The sequence below is a fragment of the Fringilla coelebs genome (genome assembly GCF_963513975.1).
Source record: "Fringilla coelebs genome assembly, chromosome: 14".
Classification (NCBI taxonomy): Eukaryota; Metazoa; Chordata; class Aves; order Passeriformes; family Fringillidae; genus Fringilla; species Fringilla coelebs.
The window spans coordinates 19,063,487-19,074,914 of NC_140040.1; the positions used below are offsets into that span (position 1 = coordinate 19,063,487).

Here is an 11,428-nt window from a genome sequence, read left to right on the forward strand (position 1 = left end):
CCCATTCTTGGTACAGCCCCACCACACACCTGTTTTGCATTTACACTATGCACTTGTCTCAGGAGCCACTGCTACAACATCTGCTTGTAGTCATTACCAAAGAAATGACTGCACTCATTTGCAAAGAAAGGCCCCAACAACCAAAGACAGATGCACAAATTCAGGAATTGGCTGCAATTTTGTTGTCATCAAACTAGTAAAAAAAAAAAATCTGTAAACAAACACAGGCTTATCTCTGTGTTTATTTTTCCTGGAATACATTTCTCTTTGAAGGTTTCTACAAGTCTTATTCTTCCACTTACCACAAATTTAAACATTATTTCGTGCCTTTTCTGCAAGAATTCTTTAACAAATTTCATCCAATACTGCACTTACCTCTCTTTTGAGAGCACAAAGTTTTTCAAAGTTTTTTCATTTATGTCTTTCCTGACCCTGAGTTAGTCTTCCTAGGTACACTCACTTCTAAAACTTACATTCTAGTTGGCTACTCTCTGGTTAATAGATTGCCTCATGTTTCTATTTTCAATTCTCCAAATTTATTCCAGCTTACTCCTCATCTGAAATGTTTATTATTGTTTTCAGTTTTGAATGAAACTTAAAAATCTTTTAGACAGTGCGATATATAAAGCATATAAAGGGAAAGTAATGAAATTATAAATATTGGGAAATACCTGCTGAACTTCTAGAACAACTAAAAAGTTGTAAAGGCACCTTTTTCATCTTTCCACACAGAATTACTTATCTTTTCTACAAACACACACCTCAGGCAAAACTACCTTAAACTCTGCCTCTTATTGCTATGGCACAGCAGCCCTGTACTAAGATCCAAAGATGTTTGCCTCCACATTTTAGTAAAAAAGCCCAGTTCTAGCCCTAAATGGCCCCAAGCTAAATTGCCTCTCTACAAACTTTTAAACCAATACAGCCTTCAAAGAAATTATAAAAAAAAAAAAAAAAAAACAAAAACAAAAACCAGAAAAACCAACGCCACAAAAACAAAACACCAAAACCAAACCAAAAAACACAAAACCACCCCACATCCACACTAGAATATAAATTAACTCCAAGTTCAAATCAACACAGTCCACTGATGAGTTTGAGACAGGAAAGCACTCTATCCTATCAATCCCTAGAAAAAGGGAAATGTACTCACAACACAGGAATATTTTCAGTGTAGACAGATCACACCCAGAAGCAAATTAGAAGAATCAAATCTTTATTTTGAATAAAGTATATTTAAATAAAGTTATTTTAAATTTATTGCAAATCCTTGGATAGAATGTGATTTGCTTTCTCTTTTCTAATGTCCAGTGAAATTAGCTATCCTGGGATTCAGGATGCTGGGATATTACAGTGCCTCTGATTCAGAGCAGCAAGGGACACTTATTAAACCAGTGATACACAGTCCAGACCAAGACTGAGCTTTGCAGCCTCCAACCATCTCTCAGTCTGAACTGAGTCTTAAGCAGATTTTTTTCCTTAAATAATAAAAAAAAAATCCTAGGCCTCATAAAATAAACTACACTTGAATAAATATTTCCTGTTTTCACAACAAAAAGGGCAGGAAAGCACAGTTGCAGAAACATATGCGGTAATAATGTATAAGACATAATGCACCAAAGGTAAATCAAGCCAGACATACCTGAGCTGTTGACAGGCGAAAAACAGGGCCAGTAGTGGGCACAGAAAGCCTGGGTGACATGTTGGCAGGACCCTGTCCCTGTGTCTGCACCTGGGCCTGCATCTGAGCCTGTGCCAGAGCCTGCTGGGGCACCATCACGAGCTGCCCGGCGTCCGTGCGCACCAGGACCATCCCTGGGAGGGCAAGGAACAGTCAGTGCACAGCAGAGGATGGCAAGGAGAACACAGACACAACCATCCAACCACAGAATGCACAGCAAAGGTCATGTATGGCACTGCACATCCTTCCCTGTAGCACAGCAGCTTTTTTTTGATTCTCATGTAACGTGAGATTTTATTTCAGAGAAGAAAGGGAGCCCCCGCTAGCAGACCAAATTCAGTTTGGAATTTAAACAACTGCACTTTATGGAAAGCACTGATGAAAAAAGCAGCCACTGGAGTGTTTGGGGGACAGTGATTTCTGGCAGTCTAGTCAGGGTCAGGAGAACAAAATTAGAAATAAATGCTCATTAAAAGTAAACTTTAAGGACAAGGCAGCTGCTGGGAACACAACTGAGTACATGCATACCAGGGAGAGAGACCAGAGAGCTTTACTAAAAAACAGCTTAGGGCACATGCAAATATTGGCCAGACACACTTCTGAGCATACAACATCTGAGATTTACTTAACACTGAGCACCAATCAGCATTAATTAGCAGATTAATCCATTTGGTACCCAGCATCACCACTTTGGGAGGCACTCACTACCTGTGGTTTAAACACCAACAGCAAACACTGCTAGGCCCAACATGACTCCTCAGCTCACAGCCACACAGGGCAGAAACCTTAGAGAACTGGCAAGTGTTTTCTAACACTCAGGAAGTGAATGAGAATTTTTTTCAGATTATTTTCTTGTAAAACACCTCACAAATAGAGGCCTTCTACACAACAGAACCAATGCCATCAAGCTGTGCCCAAAGTTTTGGAGTCAGCAGGTCAGAAAAAGGGAGACAATGGCTAAGCTGGTCCCCTGATTCTGGAGTTTCACACATTCAAGGTCGCTGCAAAGCATGTAATATTCTTCTCATAGATCTCTCAGAACTAAGAAGCAGTTCTCCAGACAGACTATTAAAAAGAATTTCCAAGTTAGTTCCAGAATACATTTTAATAATTTACTCTACATAGGATACAACAGGTCAAATAAACAGAAAAACATCTTGTCCACAACTACTGGAGAACCAAAAACTAAAAACCTATGAAGTCACTTTCAGTCTGCTGGTAACAGGGTCAGACACTGTTTCTACAACCTATCTCTTTCTACAAATTGCTTCATATACTTCTATAACTTCTCAAATGAAAATGAAGAAGCAACATCTTATATCCAATTCTACAGGTAACAGCTTACATCCAATTTTAATTGTTAACTTCTCAGTTACAACGCCTTGCTAAAGGGACACAGTTTGTACAATATCCTGAGGATAAAGACATTCAAACACTCTTATAACAGATTTCAGAACCCTACAGCAAGAAAATCTTCCAGTCTGACATGGAAAAACCAAATCCCAGTTGTGGGATGAACACGTGAGTGAACTGCAGCACACATAAAAGCCCTCACTCACAGAGCTGGGTGCTCCCAGCCAACCTTTCCTGCTACAAACACAAACAGAAGGCAAATTTTTGCCACTATAAACTAAAGACTCATGGAAATCAAGTTTAAGGTAACAGGCATACAGAGCTACAGCAAGGACCACATCCAAAAGCTGTAATAATAACTCTCTTTCAAAGCCAAGAGTAATTTAAATAGAAAGTTGAAAGAAACTCATTAAAAACTCATCTAAAAGGTAACTTTTAAGGTCCATTAGCCATTTAAGCACCAAGCTTCACAGTTTACATTTGCAGAAAATCCTGCAAGCAGCTGATGTATTTGGTATATGCCATTTCTAAACCATCTGGACACCCGAATATGCCAACTGGCCAAATGGGTTATCACTCCTCTGATCATGACTGTGAACCTTACAGAAAAATCTTCATAGGATAATGCCTGCCACACATTAAAAAATACATGTTCTATTTGCATTACACACATTCACAGGTGTGCTCTTAATTTATTTTCCCATTTTCTAAACCTAATTATGAATAGAGAAAAACAGAGTGGAAATGACAAATGAATTGAAACACGTGCCACACAGTCCCAATCAAATTTGCAGACACAATTACTACTATAAATGAATAAATGTTCATGTGTTAACATTGTATTTTAATTCAGTTTGGAGGACTACAAACTCCTGTTACTGAGCAGCTGGTGCAAGTTAGAAGCCAGTTAAATTATGAGATTAATTTTACCTTCCTGTCAGTCATATAAAGATGAAATACACAACTTAGGAGCATTATCTGCTAAAATAACCTGTTCTCAAAAACTGATTCTAAATTTCTGTTTTATATAGAAGTTTGCTATATGGGAGTTTCACATTAATTATAAATAATCCACCAAGTTAAAAACTCAAAAATAACATTGTATTTTCTGAATAATTTCCTTTTAGAACATACTATCTTCATGTTTATGCAAATTTAATGGATTTCCAACTATCTTGTAATAAAAAAAATTTGAATTAAAACTTTCTGGTGTATTATTTCCTTAACATTTCTTAAATCCTGGCTCAGACTGTTTCCAAGGCTCAGCTTTCCTTCTTCTGTTTGAAAGTAACAGATCAAAGTATTGACACAATGAACTTCAGAAACTGTGGGCAAAGTCACAATGCACACAGTTATCATCTGCATAGAGCAATCTTCAGCAGATTAACAGAGGGAGGCAAAGGCTAAAGACACACAGCCTGAACAGCAACTTATCTGTTTCAAGTTAGTTGGGTCTTCATGAAACCACCAAGATTTGCACGTTTGGAACATCAGATTCTGGAGGACTTTTCATAAACTAGGGCCAAATACACAACTACTAAAAGTCCACTCAAAGGCAAACAGCTACACATTACATTGCTGCTCTACTTAGCTAATCAAATATTTCAAGAAATAAGTTGGAAGATCTCAGTTATTTCAGACTACATCAATAGGTCCACATTTTAACATGCTATTTATATCAACAGGGAAAAAAAAGAATTAGCTTAAATGCTAAATCAGCTCCTAAATCAAGAAGACATGAAGATATCCAAGTTTTCGCAACACGAAAATCTAAGCAAAGGACCACAGAACCTTTCACAGAACCTTTCACATATACAGGTTAAGAGTAGGAATCATAAGGATGAAGGGATGCTGGCTTGGTTAGCTAACAACCTTGCTGAACTAAAATTTCTAGTAATTAAAGTTCAGAAACTTAAAGGAGTACAAAGAGGACATGATTGCTTCAGAGTTGGAAATGAAATCTGGTGATGTGAAGACTACCCTCACACAACAGTAACATTATCACAGTTACTGAAATTATATATTTTACATTACACACTTTTAACACCTGGTTCACAACAGAAACCATTCTTCCAAACAGTAAAACTTTTCAGGACTATCAAGTGTAAAGCAGAAGTCCTTTAAAACACATATAAAGTTATCCTTAACGTCCACTCCAGCTCTCCAGCTTTTTATCCGCGGTCCAACTACACCATCCCAGGGTAACTCACCGTGACAGCCGCTCTCCCCGGGACAAAACCAGTAACTCACCCAACAACAGCTGCAATTACTCTGCATTAGCCGTACCAGTTACACCCTAATTAGCGGCAGCCGGTTCGTCAGACGGTGCCCTCAGACAGGTGCCTCTTCTTCGGTTTCCAGCAGGTCGAGCAGCGGGGACATGACAGCTTTGGGGGAAAGGAAAGCCCTCGGCCAAGAGCAGAAGGTTAGAGCGAGCGGCGATGCCGGGAGCGCAGCGCGGCACTTACCGGGCGGGATGGTGAAGCCGGGCGGCAGCTGGATGGTGGTCTGCGGCGGCGGCCGCACGATCAGCTGCGGGGCCACGATCCGGGGGGCAGCGCCCAGCGCCGGCCGCGGCGACACGGCCTGGGGGGCGGCGGGCAGGGCAGCGCCCGCCTTGGCGGTGACCGCGGGCTTGGGCGCGGCGGGGGCCGCGGGGGCCGGCGGAGCCGAGCCCGGGGCCGGCGGTGCGGGCGCGGGGCTGGCGGAGGCGCCGAGCGCGGTGACCGCGGGCAGCGCGCCGGGCGCGGGCTGGGGCTGCGCGGCGGCGGCCCCGCCGTGCCCGCTGACGGGCGGCACCGCGGCCGGCCGGGCCCCCGCGCCCTCCCCGTTGGGCGCCGCCTGGCCGGGGCGCGGCGCGGGGGCAGCGGCGGCGCCCTCGGCCGCTCCCGCCGCTCCGCCGCCCCCCGCGGCCCCGGGCGCGCCGTCGGCGGCGGGCGGGCTGGGGCCGGGGCCGGGGCTCCCCGCGTCCCGCGCGGCGGCGGCTGCAGCGGCCACATGGTTGTTGACAGGCTGGGCAGGGGCGGCGGGCTGCGGCGGGGCGGGAGCGGCGGGGCTGCCGCCGCCGGGAGCCGCTCCATGTGATTGCTGCACACTACTACTGTTTACACTCGCTCCCCTCCCCGCCGCCGCTGCCGCCGCCGCCGGGGGAGACGGGGACGGGAGAGGCCCCTGGGCGGGGGCTCGGCTCCCCGCGCTGCCGGGGCGCCCCGCCGCCTCCCCTGCCCCGGGCGCGGGAGGGGGCGCGGGGCGGCCGTGCTGCTGCCGGCCGGGGCTGCTGCCCCCCGCCAGGCTCCCCTGCTGCGGCTGCTGGGACGGGGCGGAGGTCCTGGGCGGGGGCGGCTCGGCGGGGCCGCGGCCGCCGGCCAGCTGCGATTCCAGGGATCCCACCAGGTCGCTGAGCGCCTTCTCGTCCACCTCCTCAGAGAAGAGCAGCATCTCCTCCAGTGGGTCCGACGCGCCCGCCGCCATCTTGCGCTGAGCTGGGAGCCGGCGGCGCTGTGCGCATGCGCGGGGCTCTGCCGCGCGCGGGGCACCATGGGAGGGGCCGCCGCCTCCGCCCCGCCCCGGGGCGGCACCGGGACCGCCCGAGCGCCCGGGCGGGAGCGCGCCCAGAACCGGCACCGGGACCGCCCGAGCGCCAGGGCGGGAGCGCGCCCAGAACCGGCTCCGGGACCGCCCGGGCGGGAGCGCGCCCAGAACCGGGACAGCCCAAGCGTCCCAGCGGGTACGGCCGCCCAGGGAGAGGGCGGCGCTGCCCTGGAGAAGCCGCGGGGTGGCAGCGGGTGCAGGGAGATGCCGTAGGGACGGACGCGGTGTGTGGAGCAGCCTCCCCGCCCCGCTGCCGCGTCCCGGTGAGGCGGCGGCAGCCGGCGGGTCCCTTCCCGTCCCGCCGGGAGAAGCGAGCGAACTGCCCCGGCTGGCCCAAGCGGGGGGAGCTGTCCCAAAGTGGGGATGTGTAGCGGGCAGAGCTATCCCAAAGCGGGCAGAGCTGTCCCAAAGCGGGGATGTGTAGCGGGCAGAGCTGTCCTAAAGCAGGGGGAGCTGTCCCAAAGCGGGGATGTGCAGCGGGCAGAGCTGTCCCAAAGCGGGGATGTGCAGCGGGAGGAGCTGTCCCAAAGCCCAAGGCACGCACAGCTCACGGTTTCACTGCTCCGCTCTGCAGTTACCGAGATCCACAGCTGCTGCCCCAGCCAAACCAGAATGGCTGCAGTGACACAATTTCCTAACGGAGAGGCTGTTTCAGAAGATTTGGAAAACAAAAATAAGGCTCTTTGCATCGCCAGAACAGCTCCCCTGGCGTGCTGCTCCCTCGGCATCCTCGCGGGAAATTCAAGGTAGTTAATTTTGCTGTTAACGCTTTTGTTATCGCACTCCTGTGTGCCCTTTTCCCCCCAGCGCTTCCTCACACACTCTGAAATACCTTAAGAGAAAGTCAGTGGTCCTAAATCGTCGGGTTTTTAACTAATGACAGTGTCTTCGAGAGGACCCTGCAAATAAAAACATTTTCCCGTATGAATGACACACAAGGGGTAACCATGGGTTTGTGACCCCAGCAGCAGCTTGGGTTCCAGATCTGTCTGAGCCAGCCTGCAAACTGGGATGTACTGGAGCTGCTGCTCTGCTCTGAAATGGTGAATTTTGTGATCTCTCAGGGTTTTCCAAAAAAATGGAAAAGGTGCCTCAGTGGATAAGGACATTGTACTGCTCCATGCACTGGTGGGAAGGAGCGGGGGGCTGGCTCAATCTGCTCGGTCCTACCTGGATGACTCACTGGGGTCACAAGACCAAACTGCTCCTGGCTGCTCTGTTTCCTCTCCAAGGAGGTTACATTTTTATTCAGGGTAGTTCTTCCTGATTGTCCTTTAGGAGCAAGTTCATGATGCATCAAAAGAAACCACCTTGAAAATGCATTCAATATAGGTTGTACCAGTTTAATTAGGATAGGTTTAAATGTCTCCTGAAATTAAACCAGTGCATATTTCTTCAAGAAAGTAGCCAGTGAAAATACTGAAGGTCCAAAGGCATGGTAGGCTGTATGAGCAGGAGATGGTGCAGTGCATAAATGGGAAAGTACAGCAGTGTTTATGAAAAGCAGTATTAAATGTACACGAGAGATCTATACATCAAAAACTTGCTTAGAAAATGAGCATTGCTTTAGTGGATGGAGTGCTACAGCTAAATTAAATTTGGATTTTTAACAAATGCTTCTACCTGGAAGTTTAATTAAAACGGTAGATAGTAAGATTCAATTTGCTATTGCACAAATATAAAGAATAATTATTTGGGATGGAAAAAATAGAAATCTATCCAATATTACTTTTGAGTCACAGACTTTATTGATTTTATCAGAGAAAATTCCATGCAGTCCTCATTTAGTTGCTCCTGAACTTCGTTTGCATGCAACCATCTCCAGAGTTTTCACAAGAGAATGGAAAACTAGACATATGATTCTGCAATTAGCCCTGACTATGAAGCAAATTTTAGTACCCATTTTTCTAATACTGTGGCATTAAACTGGGTGTTTCCATAAAAACCACCCTGGAAAAAACTTAATTGCTTTGTAGCTTTAGAACCTAAAAATTATCTCCTGACTGGACAGAGAAAATGGCAAGTATTAAAATTTGAATGTACATTTGTGCATGGGTAATCTGTAAAACATTAATTTGTATTTCTCCTCAGTCTTTTAAATTGAGCCATTTTATATATATGAACACAGAGGGAAAGGAAGTGTAATAGAATGTTGTATTTAAAAAATATGATGTATAGTGACTCATATTGGACTTCCTTCAAGTCAAGAGGTGAGGATATACCTAAGAATGTTTATAAAATTGTTGCTGAAACTGCCTTTGGGCTTGAGCTTTTACATAGGGAAAACTACTTCTAGTAAAATACAGAATCTCTGTGAACTTTAGTATTCATTCTATTATAAAAATATTTTCCAAATATTTTCATGCATTTCATCACAAAAACAATTTCTGAATATATTTGTTGCTCTTTCATTTTTTGGAGTTATATATGTGCAGAATACAAAAAAAAAAAATCTGTGATCATCTCATCTGATCTTTTAAGATACAGTCTTTCCTGAATTATTTTTTGTTTGAGGTAGAGAATGGTCTTTAGAAAAGTTAACTTCCAACCATGGTTTCAAAACTGCCTGTAAAGAAAATCCGCCACAGAACTTGTTGAGCTGCTCTTCAGGTCTCAGCACTGCTCAGGCCTGTGCCCTGCTCACAGCCCAAGTTTGTCATTAATAACTCAGTAACATAAAATATTAATAACAGCCAAGTCCCCCTGCCCTGCTCAGCTGCCTGGAGTGAGAACAGGGCATGGGGACAAGTAATCTATTGTCTTCTACAGAAGTGAAAGTGCTTTGAAAGGAGCACTATTTTCCTGCTTATGTGTCATGAATTTGTCTCAAATACACACTTTCAGTGCCTTCAAAGACACAATTTAACCATCTTAAGTTTAAATTTAATATCAAGATGCTACCTACCAATTCAGATAAGATTTTGAGATCACTTCTTAAAATGAAGAAGTCTTTATCTATGTTATTGAAATTCACTTTACACTATAAAAATACTCCTTCAGCTGCTCATTTTAAGTATGGCATAGAAATGATCAACTCCAAAAATTGGAGAGCACAGAGATGACTAGAGTAGTAAGAGGTGTCCTAGGAATAGCATAGGTGTAGGTTAAAAAAGATCTCTAAGATTCCCTCAGCACTGCCAAGGCCATCACTAACCCATGTCCCCAAGTGCCACACCCTCATGTTTTTCCCTCCAGGGACTGGGAGTCTGCCCTGACAGCCCCTTTCAATGAAGAAATGCTTCCCAAAATCCAACCTGAACCTCCTTTGGCATCACCTGGGGCCGTTCCCTCTGCTCCTGTCCCTGTTCCCTGGAGCACAGCCCGACCCCCCGGCTGTCCCCTCCTGGCAGGAGCTGTGCAGAGCCACAAGGGCCCCATGAGCCTCCTTTGCTCCAGGCTGAGCCCCTTCCCAGCTCCCTCAGCTGGTCTTCATAAGATTTCTGCTCTAGATCCTTCACCAAACTTGGGTCCCTGCTTTGGAAGGCAGAATGTGTCTAAATTTAGTTTCATGTACTTTGGTTGCAAATGAATTTTCATTTTAAAAATGGTTTACAGGAATTTTGGAGCTTGCAAAGTTAATTGTAAATACTTGTTTAATAACCTAGACAGGACTTGATGGTGAGACTTAGCAATATTTGTCATCAAGAAGGTTAGAATTTAACCTTTAAGTGTTTCAAGGGGGTAGTTTTCTATTCCTAGGCATTTGTGCAGATTTTTTGTTTGACTGTTTTGGGTTTTGTTTTGCTTTTGTTATTCATTCTGGCCAACTTCTCTCTTCCAGAAGCTTACAGGTTGTTTCAGAAAAGGCTGTTAAGCCTGTTCAGCTTAAGGACAGCTGAGAGGGGCCCTCAGTCCTGTGTCCCCCTGTCTGTCCCTGTGTGCAGGGAGGGCAGAGCAGGGCCAGGCTCTGCTCCGGGCCCAGAATTCTATAAATGTAGCATGGAAAGTAGACATATGGTTCTGCAACTAATCCTGACTATGAAATAAATTTTAGTGTCCATTTTTCTAATACTGTGGCATTAAACTGGATGTTTCCATAAAAACCATCTCCACTTTTGAGAGGCAGATGAGAGAAGTCTTAGGAAGATGTATACCAGAACTTCCTTTCCTTTCTCCTTTCCTTTTTCTACTCTCCTCTCCTTCCTTTTTCTTTTCCCTCTCTTGTATAAGGCAGCAGGAAATCTGTGTAACACAGGCTGTAGCTGATCCTCCACACTGTTTCAAGCCTCTCCACCTCCTCCAACAGAGCCTCTCTCCTTGTTACAGAATATTTATTTCTCTGAACAGAAGCTTTACTTTGAGCTGAATTATAAATGCAGATTTTCAATAGTGGTGTCCCACAGAGTCGATAGGCTCTATCCAGTCATTTACAGCAGAACTTTGCTTCACCATCTCTCAGGTGGTTCAGGGCACGGTGGGAGCAATTCCAGTAAAGCTCCCTGGGCACTCCAGTCCTCCTGGAAGCTTTACAGCCAGCTCACCCTGGGCACAAAGCCTCCAGGAGTCCAGCCTGGCTCCTGCTTAGGCCCCTTCTGGAAAGTCTGCCTTGTTCTTGCATTTCCAAGCCGTTTCTGAAGGGAATACTTTCTGAATCTTTGCAACATGATAACGTCCAGCTGCTGAAACAAAAGCTAAGCCAACTTTCAGAGGCTGCTCTTTGTCGTGGCGGTTTCCAGGGGGGCTGAGGCAATATCGTGGCCTCCCACAGAAGCCTCATTTGTGATTCTTATTGAAGGTGCACAAATCAAGTGCAATCACAACATCACGAGGCGTTTGCGTGTGTTTGCCTGCACTAAAAGGGTG

General features: G+C 45.9%; 1 protein-coding gene across 1 annotated transcript in view; it reads right to left on the reverse strand.

The window, feature by feature from the left end:
- The window catches only part of LOC311159270 (transcription initiation factor TFIID subunit 4-like), a gene marked incomplete at its 5' end in the record, with an annotated part of 149,496 nt that extends 142,991 nt beyond the window's left edge, over positions 1-6,505 (reverse strand). The window contains 2 exons of the mRNA XM_084215253.1: positions 1,643-1,815; positions 5,503-6,505. Coding sequence (XP_084071379.1) covers positions 1,643-1,815; positions 5,503-6,505 — 1,176 coding nt within the window. The remainder of the gene's footprint in view (positions 1-1,642; positions 1,816-5,502) is intronic.
- Between the last annotated feature and the right edge of the window lie 4,923 nt (positions 6,506-11,428).